Raw genomic sequence first — 22,455 nt, forward strand, 5'->3', positions numbered from 1 at the left:
AGAATACATTTATTCATGCCTGACGCATAATCCCCCTTCGAAGCAGGGTTCCCTGACTGATGCGTATTCCTCAACCCGACTTCGGCAAAGCAAATGGTATAATTCCGAAATATTCCGCCGCTAAATGTGTTTCGGTTTAATCTCTTAATTCGAGCAACCGATAATTTTTAGCGTGTTTCACCTCGCCTGTCGCAGATAATATAGCCAATGGTCAATCAGCCACCGATCTTACGCGCTTACTGGACTCGGACTAGTCATTTGAAAATGTCTGCGCCCCATCGTCCTAGCTCGTCATAGCAGACTTCAGGATCATGAGATATAATCACAGGAGGGATCGTCCAACATTATAAACAGCATAGCGTCACGCGAGCACGAGTTAACGCCGTTGAAGTCTACTCCGTGAGGGTCGATCACAAAGAAAACGGAGAAGAAGAAGAAGAAGAAGAAGAAGAAGAAGAAGAAGAAGAAGAACAAGAACAAGAACAAGAAGACAAAGATAAAGAGTAGTTGGAAGGAGTTTAAAGAATACAGCGGCAAAGGAAACTGTGTAAAGCAGGCGGTCACGAGAAAAACCACAGATCTCTTGTCTTCGGGTTCGCCGAGAGACGAACGGACGTATAATCTTCACAAGATAAAGAGAGATAGGATGGTACGGCAGGAGGAGAAGTTGAGGAAGAGAAAGAGAAAGAGAGAAAGAGAGAGAGATCCTCGTGGTCACGATGAGGGTGAGGGCAAGGTGGATCGTGGATTGAGTCATTATGCTTGCTTGGAGGAGACCACAGGCCTTGATGCGGGAACGGCTGCCATCGACTCGTGAAAGGAAACCGACCGGATGATTCAACGCGTACAGACAGACAAAGTAGTCGTGGTGTCTACTATATACTGCTCGGTATCTTTTCCTCATTCAGTTCAGCGTCGTTGTTTCCTCTCCTGTCTATTTCTGCTTCTACAATCGACTTTGGTCAGATGGACAGAGATAAGTCATAGAACGTTCATCAAGTTCGATCGCGGATGCACGCGAGAGAGTTTGAAGCGAAAGACGAAGATAAACGAGATCCTCGATCCCACGTTAACTCATTATCGGCAAGTTCTGTGCTCGCTCTCCCAGAAAATTAATGGGACAGCAGATTCGCATGCGCCTTCATATCTTTCATTCTTCTACATTCGAGCTTATTGTCCTTATTAAAATTAATTCCTGCTTTTCTCATTGAAATAATTGTCTCCTTGTTAGCACAATAAATATTTTATTTGTAGAACAAATAATTTTATTTAGATCTCTATTTTTAAATATTTTTTTCTATCACGAGCATTGAAAGTCTATGACGATTTAACACTGTTGCTTCACCACCACACTTGGTTTTCAGCTACACTAACATTGTTTATGAAAAGGAAGTTCTCGCGTCACACGATGCCATTAACATCAGCACGTACCATAATATTATGACATCAGGCTGGTCCTAACTGGTTTAGTATTGATGCTATTACTAGGGCTAATCCGCCACCGGATTTTTATCTCGTCCCCAATACTAATACAAGCCAAATAAGAACAAGATTTTAACGCGAGTCGCCACGAAGAAGAAAGGTAAGAAGAAGCACAAACTAGAAGAAACAGGTTCGGAAAACCGCAAGTACGTCCCTGCGAGAAGTCAACAGAACCCGTAGATCCTGTTGGCCATTTTAGATCGATCACCCGGTTCTTAGGGAGGATTAAAGTATCTTTTGACAAGTCATTTTTGTTCGTTCCCTTCAACCTTTCTTCAAGGCAAGAAAGCGAACGAAATAGATTTCGACGTTGATTATGGTTTTATCTGTCTCGAGTCATAAAACCAGAAATTAATTTCAGACATCAGACATTCAAATCTAATCTCCTCGGGATAATAACTGATACATAATAATAAAATTGCAATAAAAGTATACTTATGTTTGAATATATTGTCGCATCAAGTCTCTCTTTCTCTCTCTCTCTCTCTCTCTCTCTCTCTCTCTCTCTCTCTCGCCGAAAAAAAGAAAACATGTCAATTATATAAAAATTATTAAAAGGAATTATGAAAGTTAAAGACTTATTGTTAGTCAAAAATGTTTATAAGAAACATACGATAAGAGATAAAATATTTTCTTTTAATTAATATGAACATAATGATATATTATAGGCGCTTAACCATACACTTTATAAGATTAGAAATAATTAATAAAAGAAAAAATCTGTCTTCTATTTTAAGCAAATGAATAACTTCAGTCGCGAGTAGATAATTAAATAATTTAGCATGCATCAAGTATAGTTATTAAATTCCTAAGTAATAATACGTGTTTTATATTAGCATTTCGTGCGTGAATAACTAGGAGAAGGTAAATATAGTGACACAAACATATAATAAAGTCACTTGATTAAAGAGCCTTCGCAAATCGCATTTCACTGGCGAGAGGAGGATAAGCATTAAAGGTCCGTCGTGTCCTGGTGTAATCACGAGCGTTAATATTCTTCGCGCGTGCGTGCATACACGCGCGAGTACTCCTACGTGTCGACTGCGGGCGGTTCGATAAAAAGCCGCTCGGGTGTGAAAATCATCATCGCCGTTGTCTTCGTAACGACGCGGAACGCATCGAAGAAAAATGTACGGTCAGCTGAAATATACTCTGAGAAGTTCATTAGCTCTCTTAATGCGTGAGGGTGTTGCGTGCTATTGCGTGGCACGCGTGGGGTCGCAGCGCACGGCGAACAGCGGGAGATGGTAATTTGCGGCGTAATTTAAAGAGAGACTTCATATACTTTCACGGGCATTACGAACGCTCCACTTGCGATTCGCGTAACCGCACGTTCACGTATCGCGACCCTCGCCTCGCCTCGCTTCCCCTCGCACATACGAAAGTGCGTATATACGCAACGCGGAACGGATCTTTATAATCTTGTCGCATTTGTCTGTCCGTTTAAATTGCCCTCTCAATTATCGGGCGTGTTAGGCATATTCGCTAAATCACCGATAATAACAATGCATGTGCATTGAAAACGTATAACTCTTTGCAAAATTGTATATTGCGTATGGCATCGGTTTCGCAAGTGTCCATTACTCGTTCTGTAACTTTATAGTAGTTTCGTATATGATTTAGAAAGAACTCGATTAAACCGGTAACTTTATGTCTTATTTAGCTTTATCAGAACTCCAACTATTTAATAAAGAAATACGATATGCAAATGCTATACATGACACTTCAGATAAATACTATGATTACATAATTGAATCCAATTCCTATTGATTACATTCATGTATCGTACAAATAAGAAATGATTCGCTATCTTTATAAAATAACAGAAAAGATGGAAGTATGAAAAGACATATTTTTAGTTTATACGAATTATTTTTACCTTGCGCAAATTTAAAATTTCTATTATTTTTCTTGAAAAAGAATCACATTTTTTCACAGTTTCACATTTTTAATTTCTTATTCCAGTATCCCGATTCTGTAACTCTTAACAACAGTTCGATATGTTGTTGTTGCGCAGTTTTTTTACCATATGTAATATGTACGCAACAACAACAGTATCGATGTAGTTAAGAATTACTGAATCGGGGTACAGGATTTTTATCTTTTTTCGATAAGGTACAGATAATTACTAAAGTACCACTATATCGGGCTGCGATTAAGTCGAAATGAGATTGCCCCTCGCGAGGAAGAAAGTACCGTAAGTCACGATCGCGTTTGTGCCTTTCCGAACATCAAAATTGAAGAATTTACGAGTTCGTTGAGCGAGCACAAGCATTTGCCCTCCACTTCCTCTGGCCGAACGTCACGTTTCATGCTCTCTCGCGGTTCCGTTCGACCGGTCGGTCGAATTTCGTAGCCTCACGTCGCACCGCCTCTCGTCTCCTTTCGGTCGTACGTCCATCCACGCGAATTCAATGTCCATGCAAAGCAAACGGCGGCCCCGGCACGGCTGTCAATTATCCGTTATATACGGTCCTGGACCTCGAACCCATCTTTAACGACCTCTCAAACTTAGCGAGAAGGGAAAAGAGAGAGAAAGGAAGAGTAAAAGGAGAATGATGGGACACGTCCTCCCGCCTTGCGCCAAGAAGCACCGAAAATTCACCACGAAGGAGGCCACGAAGATCGCGAAACAATGTCAGTAATGACGGAGAGAACGAGATCGAAGACGAAGAGAGGACGTGAGATGGACCAGGGAGGATCTTTCCAAGAATCATTTGATATTCCAACGTTCCCGCCACGTAGCTCATGGGGATATTCTTCTCCTTTTGTCTTTGTCTCGAGGAGAGCAGATTCACCAGCGAATAGCGTGCACTGTGTTATACTTCACCGCCAAATGTGTCAGAATTGCAAATGCGTGCGGTCCGACGAAACACGTCGAGAGGCGGCGGCGGTTCGATAGAAACGGGGCGCGAATTCCGCGGTGCGAGCTCTAAGATATATTCGAGGACGATGGAAAGACAGACGAAGAATGTTAGTAAGGGGACATGAAAGGAGCCATAAGAGACAATGGTGTGAATCGCAACCGAAATGTCGGAAGAATCTTAGATCTACTTTAACATGGAAATTTGAGACAGACTCTATCATTTTTATCGTATTCTGGATGTCGACCCTTTAAATTCGACGTTTCTTATATTTCGCGTAAAAATTATGTTTCAATCGTTGTGAGTAATATTTATACAAACATTTAAATGCTAATTATGTAACATCTATTAATGTTTAATACTTTGATTTTATCTATCCTGATTTTCAAACAATTTATTATGTTGTTTATTTATTTCATTTTACGACAATAATTTTAATCAAGTAAAAAAGGATATTTTCATCGGTCACAAATAAATATTTAAATCATTTCGATAATATATATGATGGACAAAGACAATGTTTATATTTAAACGTAACGCACAAATTCGCGTTAGACACAAATCTTGTAAAGGGTTGAGTCACGCTTGTCCAGAAAGGACAGAGCAGTTGAACAGGATGTTAAAATTAACAAGTATAAGGCTTCATCCCTTTTCGCTCGTAAACGCCAACGCCTCGTAATTATAATGAGACGTTTCCTTCGAATATAACGAGCATAGCTGATGAGATCGGAAAGTAATAACTCGAAGATAGCTAACACTTTGAATCAGTCCTTATTAAAGTCATGCATCAAATGTTGCAAATTAATGGAACAACCCTATTTTTTAATATTTAATTAGCTAATACGGACGTGGATATTTATAAAATATTTGTGAAATTGTGCATGTCATATAGGAAGTATTATCGTACAATATAACGAACTAATTAGTAAACGTGAATATCGTTGTATGTCGCGAACAGAAATGTAAACTGGTTTTCGTGTCACTAACCTTAAATCTAAAGCGGTCACAACGTCGAGATTGACTACAGTCTTCAGCTATGGTTCTTCTTTTCACAGTCAATCTGGAAAGATAATACACGATACTTTGATTTTGGCCTTGAATCCAAATGATGCAAATGCGCACAGATAATGCAGTATCACACAAAAAATTTATGACGCTACGTTAGAAATCCGGAAAGGATAATCGCGTGACAGTTTGCTGATTCTTAATTGTCTCAAGATATTGTTTAGTGTACAGGATGATCAAAATATATAAGTCACGCATATTAAATAACATACATACATATTAATAGAGTTGAAAGTAATTATATTAATATAACAATGATTTAAATTTAATATTTTAGAAAATATGATAAAATTGCAGGTTTCAGAGTGTTGGTAAAAATGTTATCAAGTATAAAATTATGAGAAAAGATAAATATATAGAGAAAAATATAAGGCAAAGCTCTTTCCAATATCGTTCATCATTATGTGGGCGTATTAATCTTTCATCTCTTTCCTCGATATCAAATTGCGATATATTCACTCAAGTGAGCGGAAATGTGCTCACTTGAAAAATTGACTCTACTTGGATGATTCCGCGTACGCCGCGAATAAGATTGCCTTTGTAATTTCTCTACGACTGGCCTCTACAAGCCGCGCTTCTTTAAAAGCACCACGCGATTGAACGCGCGCCTCGCGAACCGCCGAAGGTGCGTCGCCGGCCGGATAATGGCTTATTAACAAAGCGTTGCCGAGGAACGCGGGGAAGTGACAGAGGGGCCTTGACGAGAATCGTACGAAGGAATCGAAAAGAGAGACGGAGAGAATGCGAGAATCCTGACGCCAGGAGTCGAGTCACGGGTTACTTCGACACCTTCGTAGAAAGGGTCCCAACACAACGGGGCTTTAATTACGCCGATATCACGGTAATTAAGCCGATCAATGCGTGCTATTGTGCGCCAAGCAGAGAGCCTCAGTGCTTCACCCGAGTTCCTATCCGCAATCCCGACCACGAGCCTCCTCCGCACGCCACAAAAGCATCCCACCTTCCGTGGGGATACAAGGACGCATCCTGCCTGCAGTGTCGAATCTTCATTGCCGCCGCGCCGTGGAAAAGCCATGACAAAGAACGGGGAGGAGAATAAACACAGTGACTCTCCCAATCCCGTCGATGATACGCAAACCGTTGGGCCTTCTACCTACCGGTGACGAGAACATCGGATATGAAGAACCATCTGTGGGCACTCAAATGGATCCCTTCATGGAGAGATTATTTCGTTCGATCGTTCGATCAGATCCGAAGCTGATGGAATTCAATGGAGAGGAACGCTTCGCGGGGCATTGTTTCTATGCTTTTCAATCTTTTTAATCCTTTAAAGCGTGACGACCGAACACTAAAATCGTTCGATATCTTTAATGCGTCGTACTTAATAGCGGTTGTTATATTTTGCAGATAGATTTAAGAGGTTCCTAAAGTGATAGATTATCAATATTACGGATTAGAAAGTTCTCCGAATTGGCTGTGATGTAGAGATTGTAAAATGTAAGAGATTATTAAAATACAAAAAAAAGGTGCAAGATGATCGATTTGAAAAAAAAAAAATTATTATATTTAGTATCATTATAATTTTTTAATCTTTTCTCGTACTTTTTATGCATATTTTAATTGTATAAAAGGATTTTGCAACTTGTACAACCAATTCGAAAAACTACTTTTTAATTTGTAATGTTGATAATTCTATCACTTTAGGATCTCCTTAAAATTTTTTTGTATTCAATTGATATACTTCATTTTCATCTAATTATTATATAAATACAATTTTCTTATTAAAGAAGTATAAATTAAGATTAAGATATATTAGTTTTAATTTTAACATTGTATTTTTTTTACAAAACTCTTTTAGTATACTCCATTAAGAAGAAAGTTGCTTATGCATAGTAATTTATAAAAGCACATTAAAGGCAATATTCCGTTCTATCTTGACGAACTACATTTATCTCTAATACTAATCTCTAAAATCACGAATGTATCATTCCGTTTGAATATCTGATTGCGCATTTTAGATTGATATGCGGTTCACATGAAACACGTTGGAATGCCTCGTGGCAACGGATGGATAAAGTCATTAATTCCAACTTGCATGCGATCCCCATTCGCGAAGAAATACCTACATTTTTAAATAAACATACTGCAATTATGGTATCAATCAAATAAACAAAAAAGAAAGCCATACGTTCATCTAATATCTCTCCAATATTTTTGTATTTCAATCATTATAATTACGATACCGAAAATATCAGCATGGAAAATTTACGAATAACGATTCGCTATATATCGACTCACAAATTTTCCATTAAATTCTTTATCTTACGGCGATAAAGAAAGATGGAATTTTATCTTACAAAATTATTATCTTTTCTTGATCATCTCATGTTAACCACATGCGATTACGTTATGATCTCAGATGCATATTTATTACTTAGAAATGTACGGAAAGAATATGTACACATACTCTTCAAATATTTTGGAATCAATAAATATGTTAAATGATATAAGTTCCCTGTACATTATATTGAAATAAACTTATTCTTATCAGACAACATAAGTTTTAAGTTGTTCCATCTTTCGAAAAATCTCAGTTTATTCGCTTCCTTTTTTATCCATTAGTGATTAGATAAATACCACATAATTTATCCGAAAAGGTGAAACAACTAATCCTCTCATTAATTTATATTTATATCAAAATAAAGAAACTTGTATATGTTTGTAATTCTCGTTATCTCTTACTTATTCAATATGACAAAAATTTTCGAGAGTATATTTAGATTTACATAATTTATTTCGTTAATTAACGTATAGACGTCTAGTTGCTATGTGTTTGTAGTCTCTTCATTAAATTTTTGTACGAGACGCAGAAAGCGATTTAAAAGAGCGAGAAAAAGAAAGAAGGCGCGTTTGTTTACTACTGCCTATACAGTTTTTCAATGTTTGTCGTAAGAGTTAGGACACTGAACATCTCTTTGCGAAGACCCGCTTCATCCGGTGTTCCCCACTGTTCCAAGCAAGAAAAATGTTCAGAAATGCGCCGACTTTGTTCCTCACTTTTTAATTTTAACATCTGTTTGACTCACCATTTCCTGAAACATGTACCAGAGGACAAACTGAATGCATTCGATTCTTTAGCCACAACTCACGCAGAGATAGCGAGGTTCCATTAGTCGTGTTTACTTGGGACTGTCAAAGCGTATTGAAAGACATATAGACTAGCACAATATAAACACACTATATCTAATAAATTATTAGCAATAATAGATTGCGCTCAAATTTATCCTATAAAATTAATTAATGGATATGATTAAAAACGTTGTGAAATTTCCAAATTACATATTATTAAATATAACTAAAAAACAAAAAAACTTTTTCATAAAATTAAAATATCTACGTAAAGATGATTTCTCAAATTTTTATTATTTAAATTAAAGAAACGTAAGATAATTGATTATAACATAAATATATGTCCAATTGCGTATATATAAAAATATATCGTGCATTGTATAATTACAAGAATTTTATGTCTAGTCAAAGATAATTTTTCTATAATTAAAATCGAAAGAGTAAGAAACACAGTTCGTATGTCTTTAAATATGCTTTGATATTATGTGAATTTATATTGACCAATTGTATTATTTTTTAGGTCACGGTCACCGGTTCAACCACGACAAGTACGAACACAGTCCATCCTAGTGTAAACGATATGGACTGGTTCGCCGGTGTCGCCGAGGAAGAATTGTTGTATTACACCGGCGTCGGCAACGACGTCGATTCCTTGTGGGCTGTTATTGGAAGCTTTGTACCCCCGCCACCTAGACCACCTTATCTACCCGAAGAGAGCATCGCCACCGATGGGCTCACCACCTGCGATTTATGTTCGTGGGCATGGAGGAACGATAGGCATTCTTTTTCTCTGGATGGTACCCTTGGTAAGTCTTACATTTCTCGTAGTATTAGAATGCTATCATATTTCTCTGTTCAGATTCATATTCATATACTAGTTCATTTTAATTTTACTATTTGTTATGCAAGTGTAAGCAGAAGCAAGGAAATTTGATGTATGAAATCCACTCTTATAAAAGTTGGTAGACATAAAAAATATATAAAATAAAAATATATCTTTAAAAATAAGTCCTGACTACTAATTGTAAGATTAAAACATTCATAAGTAAAAAATCACGAGAAATCAATTCCTTTTACAAAATCAAACTACTAATATTTAAATAAAATTTCGACACTAAAAAATAAGTACGTTTAATTTCTCGTAACTTTTAAATATGGATTTTATTCAGACGCTTTAATTGCTCCATATTAAGTCACTCGACCGCAATTCAAGGAGTTTCTATCAGGCACGAGTAGAAGTACTATCAAAATACGTTCGCTTCAAGTAATACGGCATTTGTCATTTGCTAAGCTCTGTCAGTTTTTCTTGTCATCACTTCAGCTAGTAGTTCTCGAAAGACGAGTGTTCTTTCGAGCCATACATCTGTCCACATCAGGACCGAGGGTTATTCCTCGTATACACTCGACTGTGTTTGCAACGTATTTATTCGTCAAACAGCTTTTCCAGTCTAGTACGTGCTTCAGGATTTGGGGAGATCCCTCTCGAATAAACGTCAACGAAGGTTCATTGCAACAAAGCTGTGAAATTCTTATTCTTCTAGAAATTCTAATGAAGGATGTTCAAAACACACAGATTCTCTTCTAATTATCATTATGTCATACATAAATTATTATTTCATGTATTATTCTAATATAATTTCGTTAAAAAAAGGATAAATATATAAATTAAACAAAGGAAGATTTTTTTATTGAAAAGTTAAACGTTAATTATGTAACGATTGTGGTTTATATTAAATTGTGGTTTTATTAACATTTTATAAGAATACCTATACACATACTACGACTTGGCTTGCGAACTTTTCAAAGATCTTTATTTCTCACTCTGCCTGCTGCGCGCAGGAAGTGTTATACGAGGATTTTCATTATTCGAAATTGCTCCAAATCAAGGGTTGGACACAGGATAAATGTCGGTGCGATGATGAGAAAGATCATTATTACAAGCACACGAGGTGATCGTCTTAAGCACGTTCATTAAACGTAATGATTAGTAATGCAAAGGTGGCATACAACAGCATACATGCTGTGTTTTTTATCTCTTCTGTCGTGATTTTTGTCACATCTTAATTATGAGAGTGCAAAATGCATTCAATATACAGTTTTACATAATGGTAGATAATATTATATTATTTTCTCATGTATTCTCATAATTACATGCTAAAAGAAACAGAAAATGATAATGCTGCTATACAAGAGACAAAAACAAATTGAAAAATATTAAAACAGTAGATATAACAGAAGATTGCCACGCAACATCGTTGAAAACTTTATGCTGTATTTTCTTATCTTTTCTTACTCATTTCTTGTCTCTCATTTGTATTAGTTAGCATTAATTATTGTAACAGACATTGTTGTTAAAATTTCCATTTTTTTTTATAGCGAAGGATGCCCCCCAAATATATTATTTATATACTGATCAAATGTTTGTTTGTTCTTGATTTTAAACTGAAGGAAATTGATACACAATATTAATATAAGTGTATATATACACTTATACATAACAATTGTCGACTACAAAAGAATTCATCAGACCTCCCTACGTTTTCTATCGTAACGTGTAAACTGTAAGGGATAATTCTCGGATGCTTTGCCCCAACGTATAGGCCGACCTTCACATCCGGTTGATGTGCCCCGACCAATCAGAAACACGCCGGTCCCGCTCTCATGGTTCTTTCTTTCGGGATCGGTGTTCGCACGTACGCACGAAACATACGCAAGTTTCTGCATCATGACACGCGGTGTTTCCCCACTCCTTCGGTGGGCCTCTTCAGGGGCCTCGCCCCTATCCTCTTCCATCCCGCGGACCCCGTCGTCCGGGCTCGCATTATCGCCATTACCATGAATTCCCGCAGTTATTACGCCTCTGTTGCACCGCCACCAAAATGGCGGCTGGGTGCATCCTACCGTGCGAGGAGGACGCACTCTTCGTTTGCTCCTCTTTTTATTGTGGCGCCTGCGCTGCCGGCATGTCGTGCTACATTATACCGCTCGACAATTAACGTCGAGAATGGCGGCGGTCGACGGTGGGGATAATTGACCCTGTCAGGACTATGACAGCACTTTTACACTGTGTATGATTCGCTGGGTCAATCTCTTCTCGTACTTTACATTTTGCATCGGATAACCGTAGCGTATTTCCGGTCGCGATGAAAGCCGAGGTTTTAAATTAGATTCGAATCTAATCTCCCTTGATCGCTCAAGCGTTTGTTTCCGACGATAAAATCGTTTGATATCTCTTGCAAGTTCAATCACAATGCCATAGATATTCTCTATGAACGTGCACGCGCGTTTGTATGTATGTGTGTGCGTGTGAATAGAGCATACAACCATTTATAAACTTCGAATGAAAGCTGTTAGTCATTACATCATCGTCATACCAATTAAATCTTAATTACTATCATGTTATAACTTGTTCTAACTTGAGAAAAAAATTTTCTCATTCTATTATCTTCATAAATGCACGCGTCATGTATTACATGGTTTACGAGAAACGTGTTTCGACGCGCGACTCGACGTCCTCGTCGCCAAATCGTGTACGAAATATGGCGCACGAGTGGAACCTGGCGATAAATAAAGAAAATAGAACCGGAGCAAGAGAGCGGTGCATCAGGGGCTTCAAGGAGGCTGGCAACGGCGGTAATCATCGCGTCACTTCCCATCCTTTACGATGTAATAATTACGAGATCGCGCCTCTTACTCTCGACGTGATGCAGGCCTGCAGTGCTTGTCGACGAGGAAAGACAATGAGAGAGGCGGGGAGGCCGGGACCAAAAAAAAACAGAGAAGAGAGCGGACTTAATGCGAGCTTGCGAGTATCTTTCGGTCTTTTGCCTCGTGTCGACGTAGGCCGCACGATTCGGCGTGACTTCAACAGCGAGCAATAACTCGTACATTTCGCACTCGAAGATCTGCGCGAAGGTTCGTTAACGCTCGACGAGGGTGGCATTTATTATATGAACGACGAGTAAAAATTTCGCACGGAGAGCCAGTAAGAGATTCGCAAATAGAACAAAAGGTGATTAATTATTGTACCCTCAAGGAAGTGTGTCAGGTTAACAGAGAAAAGTAGTTTGTGTATTTATTAAGTTTTCAAGTGCGCAGTGAATGTTAAATTTGATTTATAAAAAAAAATCAAAGAATATATAAATTTTAATTTTAACTCATTTTTGCAATCTTTTAATATTTCGTAAAAATGTTTTGACATCAAATCTACAATATATTTTATTATATAATATAAATTGAATTTTTTAAATTTATATTATAAATAAAATTATAGATTTAATTATTGTGTAGAGATATTACAATAATATTTCTAAAACTTTATAATAAAATAGATCAATAAATCAAAGATAAATAGATTTGCTCATTTTTTTTCATAAAAATTTTTTATGGCATTTTCGTTTAATACATTCGTAAAAATAATCTATATTATGACTAGATATATATTTTTTATCTATGTAAATAATATTTTTTCTATATAAATAAGCATACCGAAGAAAGAAACTTTTATATATTTGTAAATACTTTTGTCTGTCTCTAATATTTGTCTTTTATTGTATTAGAAATTTTATGTTTTGTATAAAGTTAATCTCAGCGTCGGAATATAAATCGATTTAATAATGCGCGACGCATAACGGTGCGTGTATAAATTGCAAGACATTAATTGTACCATGACATTAAGCAAAGCGAACTACGCTGCACAAAGCGGCCAGTCTTGATTCTCAAAGAAATAAGAAATAATGAGTATAATAAGTTACGATATGTAAATCACCCTCGTTCAAACACTTCCGGTTTCTAGGACTCTAAATTAGATTAAAGCATTAATAACTGCATTAATTGTAACAGGGAATAATTGGGCTATTCAGAATAAATTGATATCTTCATTAATTTATCCGATAGATATAATAGAATTAAACTTCTCTGCAATATAATTCGAAATAAAACCCTCCTTTAAATAATCAAAAATCATCTAATTCATACATCTAATTCACGCTATGTGCCTGCGAGCACGTTTTGCTATTTCCACGGTACGATAACCAGCAGGTAGCCGTACTCTCTCGCGTATATCCGCACTGGACTGATGTTATCTCGTTGCGTATACGCCTGGACCAAGAGAACGTAACGAGGTCTCCCTTAGTTCAACGGTAAGCATCTCCTCCGTCTCCTCCGTTCCCTCTTCTTCTTCTTCGCTGTTTCACATCGTCGTTTCCCGTGTTTCTCTCTATATCTTCCTTTTTCGACGAGCCACAGTGTCGAGCATTCGCTGCGACGAAAGTAAGCACCCTCGCGCCTGTATATCGCGCGATGCCGACGAATGCAAACGAGAACGAGTAGCAAGGTCTCGTGCGCGCGAGAAATTTCATGGGCTAACTCTCGAGTCCCACCTTCCCGCCTCTTTATGTGCCCCCGAGCCGTACACTTTTAATCTAAAAGCCGATCTCGCCCACGTAGATTTATTGGCAGGACCCCCTCCCCCGGCGAAGGCGTATTCAAATGATGCGAAGGCTATCACTCGTGCTTCGATTACGAGCACGTGATTGCACGCGTTAGAATTTAACATTTGTTACATCGTTTCACGAAGAATAGAACATTTTTTAATTGAAAGAAAATCCACAAATGTGATAAAAAATGTTAGGTTAATTGATGAGTATAATCGCTTCTTAAGGAAAAGATTTGTATATTGAAAGAAAAGATTGGCTGCTACAACAAATTAGATGGTAAAATATGACCTAGCATTTTTAATTGACTGCAATAGCCAGTTTTTTATTGCAGCAGCCAATTTTTAATTGCTTTAGCCTATCTACAATGTCAGTATAGGATTTCGATAAGCTAACGCAAGCAAAAATTGTCTGTTGTAACCAATTAAAAATGCTATGCTATACTCAGCCAATTTTTTTCTTTCAGTGTATAGTTAAAGAAATGTTTGTAACGATCATCTTATTATTAGCGACAAGACATGTTAAATATGGACGTAAATGCATAATGATATATGAATCTACAAGTATATTTTAAAAAATAAGTGATAATATTTTAAATAATTATATATGTACATCATGTGCGTACTTTCTTCTTCAAAATAAAATTTATATTGATTCGTTCAACTCACACAATGCAGGAATATTATTTTTGTACTTTAATTTATTGTTTGACAAACATGGATAAAGACTCGTACATTTATTAAAAACGATATTAACAAAAGGAAAAAATAAAAAATAAAAAAAGCTTCACGAAACAAAGCAAAATGATATAATACCCAATTTCTTATCCTGTAGTAGGATCATAATTAAGGTAAGCATTGATTCAAACGTCTATAAAGTTTTTCGATTGTGTCGCCGGTATGAATACACAAGTAGACTTCATTCCGCCGATGATGGATATGAAAAATGATTCGCGATCTCGCGGAGAGGCACGTATGAATTATCGTGGGCTCACTAATGCCATCAGATAGCTGTCATGAAAGCGGAGAAATTACACAGGAAGAGAGGCTAAGACTGGTGAGCGTATTAATCGTGCATTTTAGTGGATAATTAATTCAACTTCAAAGAGCCACGAGTTAATTATATGTAAATAAAGATCGCTGGCGTAGATAGACAAATCATCAATCTTGCGAGAAGCGGTCGGCATACTGCTATGTTCGTTGGCACACACGTGAATTATAGAAAACGGTAAATTGGATAATGGTACGTTTATTACCGAGATAGTGCATTGCACATCGATGCCCACGCGCAAGCTCGTGGCATGTATCGCACAATTTTGCTGTAACGGACGGCGATTGAGCGCGCTGCTAACGATGATTGGTACGGAGTTAATTATCGTGTTCTCTATGTTATCTCCCTTTGACAGTCTCCTCGTACAAATTACTCAAAGATTACGTACCGAAGTTTGCTTTATAATAGTGCATATTAATCACAACTACGAAGCTGTCATAATCTACGTAATGCCGTGGCGATAGCTAGGACGCAGTAATTAGTGAGTCTCATGGTACACTAGTGCGCTAACGTTTTCATTAAAATAGCGAACGAGGTTTATGACATTTCACTTAACCTGCGATATCTCACGCTGCTTGATTATATTTCGTGATTATATGATTCGCATTATGCGATCCGTTGTCGCAACCTCTTTTCGACGCCTCGCAAATAGCATACCAATAAAATCTATTATCCATCTGTTCTTTATCGATGAACTCTTTGAACCGGCACAGTGCAAATATATTTGTTTCACTTCAATTTATTGCACCTTATGCATCAGTTCAGAGAGTTCATCGATAAAGAACAGACGATTCGTGGTTCTGCAGGAAGAAATAAAAGACGTCGCCACAAATTAAAATCTCTGTGCATTTCAGTATCCGCTGCTTAGCGACAAATTTACCATGGTGTAAAAGTCGCAGTACAGACTTTTGCATAGTACATAAGAGAGTCAACAAATTAGAATTCTTCCTGTCCTTCCATTTCATTGAAAAGAGAAAACTGATTGATTCTCTTATGCACTATGCGTTATGCAAAAGTCTGCTGCGGCCTTAAATATCCATTCTTATGCAATATGCAGTAAACAAACGTTTAATTATAATCGTAAAATAGGAATCAGATGACGTATTTATTAATTTCAGGTATGAAAGGCATTAGAATTAAAATTTTACTTTTTAAATTCTTTATATTTATACATATAAAGTAACGAGAAGAAACTCATAAAAAAACACTTTTATTCTTATCCAAGGCTGTTAGGAAATCTTCTTTCACTCTCGTGTCTAAATTTTTCTCGAAAACTTTCCTTTAACAACTTGACTGTTTACGCCTTGCTGTTTCTAACGGTATTTCAGCATAATTAAGATTACAACCTGAAACGATTATATGAAGACGATCGAAGTCATTCCGGTGAGACTTTCTTATCAACGGCACTTACCGAGCTATGCCTAACATAGTTGCTTTATCTGGACGACACGAAATGTGGCGCGGTACCGGAAACATCCGCGTTCCACCTGCCGATGGCATCGCGCTCGTTTAGGAATGCTTGTAAAGACGCGATCCATCGTCAGAAGCGGTCGTTATTTATCGCCTTTTTTGTCAAGCCGCGTTGTTTCACGGGGGAGTGCGGTTAGGTGAGAACGCGAAAGAAGATGTTAACACCCGTCACGTATCTCTATGCTAAACATCGTAGAAATTCCACAGTATTCGTGGCGATCGTCGTGAGTCAGGAGATTCAACGAACTCGGTGGCAACCCGCAGAGATTAACTTTTCCCACCCCGATTGCGGCGAAAGCTGTCGACCTCCTGCGCGATATGACTGCTCTTCACAGAATTTTATACGAACCACCCAGAAGTATGGATCTCGATATCTGTACACTTAGCTCTTTCTGTGAGATAATTAAGCTCTTATATTCCAATTTTATTCAAACTGTATTTGGAGAACGCTATTATAATTTCTTTTTGCGCATATCATTAAGATATCTTATTAATATGAAAGGCTGAATTTTTTATACAACATTTTTTGTAGATATTATAAATAAAGATATACCTTTTTTTATGTGAATAAGAATTTTATTTCAATGTACTAATTTTATTAAGTGTAGCGTCATTATACTATTGTATAATAATTTTCAGTTTCTGTGAAAAAAAATATATAAGAAAATATAAAAATAAAAAATAGTCATAAAGAAAGTTATACTCTTTTATATGATATTTTGATGTTTTAAATAAAATCTTCAACTTTCTATTAAATATACGTGTTCATGATAGTAACTCTACAGAGAAAAAGTTCTTCGGACGATACTTATGACTCGAATTATTACATGACGTTAAGAAATAAAGTCATCAAATTACGACTCATCGGTTATACCCCGGAGTGACCGACTGTAACATCAAGTTCCGTAAAACGCGACAATGGCGCCTTTGTTTTCATCCTGGGCCTCTTCTCGTACATTATTAACGATAACGCGCATGCCTCTTGAGAAGGTTTTTAAAGACATACTCCGACTTCGTGAAGAAGTGCTCTTCTATCTTTCTTGTTCTCCGCGCCTTTCTATTTCGCTTCTTTTTGGCCCAACGTGCGCAGAACGAGCCACAGAAGAACCTATCCACTCGATTCTATTCTTACACTTTTACCCGACGTAGGTACGAACCTGACGTTGACGTGTACCAAGTACCTTCGAGCGTGTTTCTCGAGTTCAGGGTTGATGTAGTGTATGAGCGAACGATTCCGTTAACTAAGCTCCGTTTGTATAAGCACAGAGTATTTCTCACGAACAGCCACTGGGAATAACCGACTGGTTCTTCAGAGGAAGTTTTTTGCTTATTAATGCATGCAGATGCCATTAATATGCCAAAAGTTTCACTCACGAAATTAGACATTACATGACGCGTTATGAAAAGCTATCAATTATATAATTTGTACTTTCACATATTAATATATTATGTACCTCTGTGTACATCAATATTGAATAAATATTGAATTGCTTTGTTGCGTTTCCAATATATTATTAGCATCTATAGATTTTTACAATAATATATACACTTTTTCTGCACTTATATTTTATATTAATTTATATTAATTATATTTCTGTTATTTAAATCTCGTACAATAACATTTTTAAATAATTAAGGATTGTCATCAAAAAAAATATATACAAAATGCATTTCTAAAAAAACATGGCCAATGATTGACATTTCCAAAATTAATGAAATTATTTGAATATGTTTCTGGGTTAGAATTTTGTAATCAATCATTCTAAACATTCTAAACATTTATTTATATATGTTCAAATAATTTTTTTGAATAGAATAATAAAATATATTTGACGCTTTGAATAGAATAACAAAATATATTTGGTACTTGTAAAAATGAAGATACTTATCTCTTTATTGAGAGAATTTTATTGAGATGTCTTATGTACTCATACAATCATCGGCGATATTTCTGCTATTGCGATTATTATCGTTGTTTCTGATATTATATAATCATCGTGACTATTGTTAGCGTATGGATTGCATCGTGCAGCGTATTGATACCGTTTTACGCCTCCGGGGAAGCGCTCGGTTCTTCCATTGCGGCGGCTCGGAAAGCTGCCAATCAAGGCGCGATCGCGCTGCTCTCGAAGGGCAGATTTCAGATCTGAGATCAATCCGACGCAATCTGAATGCGGCGTTCAATGACCCCGCGGCTAAATGCGACGCGTTCACTAAGTACGAAGGACAATGTCCGGTTGGTGAGATTATTCAGATAAATGCATCATTACTGAGCTTTGCAAAGCCTGGTACAGTTGAACCTCTTCCGCGTATCTATCCATCTATCTATTTATCTATCTATCTATTTGTATCGTTACTTTTTCTCTTCTCAAGCATGTTGCAAGTAACAGACAAGCTTTTATTTCAACAGACGAAGATAGTTTTGTGCGTGTACGTGTGGATCACATATTTACGAATTAAATATTAAAAATTTTTTCTAATTAAATTAAATGCATTTACTTTGCTGCCATAAAAATTATTTTTAACTATAGTAAAAAAATTCTCTAAGATTAGTAATTAGTTTAAGATTAGTTTAAAACAAAAGTCTAAATTTTAAATTCATGAAAAACTTACATTTTTCAATATTTTCTGAAGATTAAATTGTTTTAAAATTTATTTATTATGACACGAATTTACTTATCTCGAAATTAAATAAAGAATACAAATTAAAATACCAAATTGTTAAGAAAAATGCACAGCCAATGATTCAAAGAATGAACGAACACGACACACATCAATCAATTCGGCGAATTCAACCGTTTCGCTTAAATAAGAGCGATTTATTCTGCACAGCTCGATGACGAGGATGAACTTAAGAACTCTCGCTCTGTAAAGTGTTGATAATTGATATTTGATCGCGTGCCAGGCCGGCAATTAAATGCTTTCAGGAAGCCGTTGCGGCGGCCTCGTCTTTTTTATCGTGCACGTCAAGCGAGAGAGAGAGAGGATCCGAGATGAAGCGCACGTATACACGTAGAAAGACAACCGACTGTCTGACTGTCAGTCCGTCTGTCTCGCCGGCCACACCTTCGCGGACAAAACGACAAAGAAAAAGAGAGAGAGAGAGAGAGAGAGAGAAACGAATGTGGAGGAGTATCTCGACTGGTGAACCTAGAGATGGGATGACGGATAACTCCGTTCAGTCGATCGTTCACCTGGTGATGGATCTGTTCTCGACTTCGATTTATTCTTTATTCCCGGCATTTCCTCCGCACCCGTACTCTCCCTCATCACCAGAGTGCTGACTCGGAGCACGTTATGTACACCTTACACACATTTCAATCGTGATCTACCATTCGAACTTGTATGGCTTTATCGATTGTAAGTCGTAGATAACGAAAGGCTGCTGAGCGGTGTAAAAAAAAACTCGGTAATACAAATTCTATCGAATTTTATCGTATGTCATATTCGACCAGATAATGACGACGTAATAACAGTATTTTTGTTCGCTCTCTCTTATTTTTTTCTTTTTCTCTTTTTTTCTCAACTCGGTAGATATCGATCACGGATTAGAATGACGTAACGTATGCCCACTGCAATCAAGACAGCTCATATTTCGCACATGGTCAGACCATACTGGATGAATAATTCAGCAGTCTCTTAATTCGAAATGTCATCATACGACCGTGCACGAATCTTCTTGACCACACAGTGCGAATCTGAACAGAATTTTTGTGACGTCCGACATGCTTCGCTGGCACATTTCATATGCACATTCAACCGAATGTCGATTAGTTAGCACGACATAAAACATGAGAAATCGTGATCTTTTCCCGCAAGATGATTTCTTTTTTTTACCACGAATTAACTCGTTACTGCCATTAACTGAATTAATAAAAATGAATTTGAGCAGCGTAAGTCACGCATTTCGAAAACGCGATCGATACAACAAAATGATTTACATGCCATTATCGAAACCCAGCACGCCACGTATCTTTTATATACGAGAGTTCGAAAGTCGACGGACGATTAACGGTGAAAGTCTTATGACGTGAATTACGATGTGTCCGGAAGACGCATGCACCTAGCACGCAGGACGTTTACTCAAAGCTATAATCGATTTTTCGTCACCACTGTGGGAGGCTACGACCTGTGGTGATGATAAAGCTACTGAACGGTACAGCTTTAGAATGATAAATAGAAAGAAGCAAAAGATTATTGTGTAGGATAGATTGTACAAATCATACGATTATAAAAAGGTTGTAATGAAATATTGACAACAAGTTACTTGGCAATTTTAAAATTATTATATTAAAATAAAGAAAATTGAGATTATATTTTGATGGCTATTTAAACTGCATATTGATTTTATGTTTTTATTTCAATATCCAAGTATTTCGATATTTTCAGTTATTAGTTTTATAGTTCCTTCATATTTTAATTTTATTTGTAGAAAACATGAATATATTCATATATATCAGAGATAACAACTTTCTACGATTTTTAAATAGATTAATAAACAATTAATAATATTTACAGTAATTTACAGTGATTCTTTTTTATTGTAATTGAATGCGGTAAAAAGTTTAATGACGGAGACAGAAGAACAAATATTAATAAAACATTTGTTAATTTGGAATACGATTTGTTTACAGAAGTGCTTAAAAATTAAACACTAGGATTAAATATCTCTTGATAAACGAACAGATTAGTCTACAAGGAAAACGCCTCGAATCTCTTAAACCTTCCAACATCCTTGCACTTCGACTCCATCTTTATAAGAAAATCGTAAAGATCAAATACAAGTGATTTGCGATTGGATTAAATTCGCATCTGAAATCTTAACCATTACTGATTTTTCACTTACATAGTTATTGTACTGGATTTCACAGCATGGCATTGTCTGATAAAATGAAATTGAAAAATTTATTACATATTTATTTTATATAGATTATTTTATACTTTGTTTATTATTGTTCATATAACACACATGGATTACCGGTGGAAATCAATGAAAATAATGACGACTGTTAAATGGTCGATATAATAGCTAAAAGCCTGCTGTATTTACGCGCATTTATGGAGAGATATCTTATCAAGCTTGCTTTATACGTTTGTTTTAGCCGGTAGCGGGCGAATGTGAAAGAGACGTGAATATGTAATGAGTCCTACGAAGCCGCAGGTATATTAAGCCATCAGGTAGACGAGACAACCTTCCACAAACGATGCTTTTAAAATCTTTAGTCACTTGGGTTTTATTTATGGGCGTCCAACCGACTAATTTCTCGAATAATCATGCGAAATTTACTGTCATTGTGTGAGTTTTCTCGCTTGCATATCGAAATGCTGTATAAGGATGAATAAAATACAAATATTTATTGCTGGCCAAACTTTGCCTCTCTATCTACCTAAGTATTTTCTATTATTTTAAAAATTGACTAAAATCTTTTGAGCAATTAATAATGTCCAGTGTCATTAATTTTTGAATCGATACTAATATACAGATTGTAAATCAATACAATTTAAGAATATGAAAAATAACTGTAATATAATTCATTTAACTATTTACAATATAATTACATCAAAGCAATAAACCTGGTTTTTTGAATTTGTATTTCTTTATCTATTCGTTTACTTTAAAAATCTACATGTTTTATTCTTATTTACGATTAATTATAAAAAGAGTAGAATTCATTTTCTCAGCAAGTTTATTCTTATCTTATTGTTCCATCTTGTAATCGCACACTAAATTTGTACAAATCTTAATTGTACAAATTTGAAATAAATCCTTTTCAACAAAGCTAAGTAATATTATTTTCTCACTAATATAAATTTTATGGATACTAACTCGTGCGTATTTTTTCCTACAGCTGTTTTATAGCGGTCAAGTCAGATACAAAGAGCGCAATTAAGAGTAAAAACGTGAGCGCAGCTCAATAAAAAACGAAGAAATAACACATAGTGAGAGACTGTGCAGAAACAGAAATTACCGACAAAAAGTAAATTACCGCGAAGTAACA

The 22,455-nt window shown here is 36.4% G+C and overlaps 2 protein-coding genes and 1 long non-coding RNA gene across 6 annotated transcripts in view; 2 read left to right on the forward strand and 1 right to left on the reverse strand.

Annotated features, from left to right (window-relative positions):
• LOC105152920 (L-lactate dehydrogenase) overlaps nt 1-22,455 on the reverse strand; it is a 171,818-nt gene that overhangs the window by 118,984 nt on the left and 30,379 nt on the right. For 3 of the 4 annotated variants that reach the window (XM_087413708.1, XM_087413709.1, XM_087413706.1), the window contains exon 3: nt 5,334-5,406. The exons of the other annotated variant lie outside the window; for it this stretch is intronic. Coding sequence is in view for 1 of the 3 variants with exons in the window: in XM_087413709.1 (XP_087269835.1) it covers nt 5,334-5,406 (73 nt within the window). In the remaining 2 variants the exon portion in view is untranslated. The remainder of the gene's footprint in view (nt 1-5,333; nt 5,407-22,455) is intronic. 4 annotated transcript variants of the gene reach the window in all.
• LOC105152913 (uncharacterized) overlaps nt 1-22,455 on the forward strand; it is an 86,342-nt gene that overhangs the window by 34,913 nt on the left and 28,974 nt on the right. The window contains exon 2 of the mRNA XM_011067464.2: nt 9,022-9,307. Coding sequence (XP_011065766.1) covers nt 9,022-9,307 — 286 coding nt within the window. The remainder of the gene's footprint in view (nt 1-9,021; nt 9,308-22,455) is intronic.
• LOC147907202 (uncharacterized) lies at nt 9,314-22,028 on the forward strand. The gene is made up of 2 exons (XR_015547523.1): nt 9,314-12,513; nt 21,559-22,028. It is a non-coding gene; the product is annotated as an uncharacterized LOC147907202 (long non-coding RNA).

Source organism: Acromyrmex echinatior, chromosome 15, assembly GCF_024713525.1.
Source record: "Acromyrmex echinatior isolate Ae372 chromosome 15, ASM2471352v2, whole genome shotgun sequence".
NCBI lineage: Eukaryota > Metazoa > Arthropoda > Insecta > Hymenoptera > Formicidae > Acromyrmex > Acromyrmex echinatior.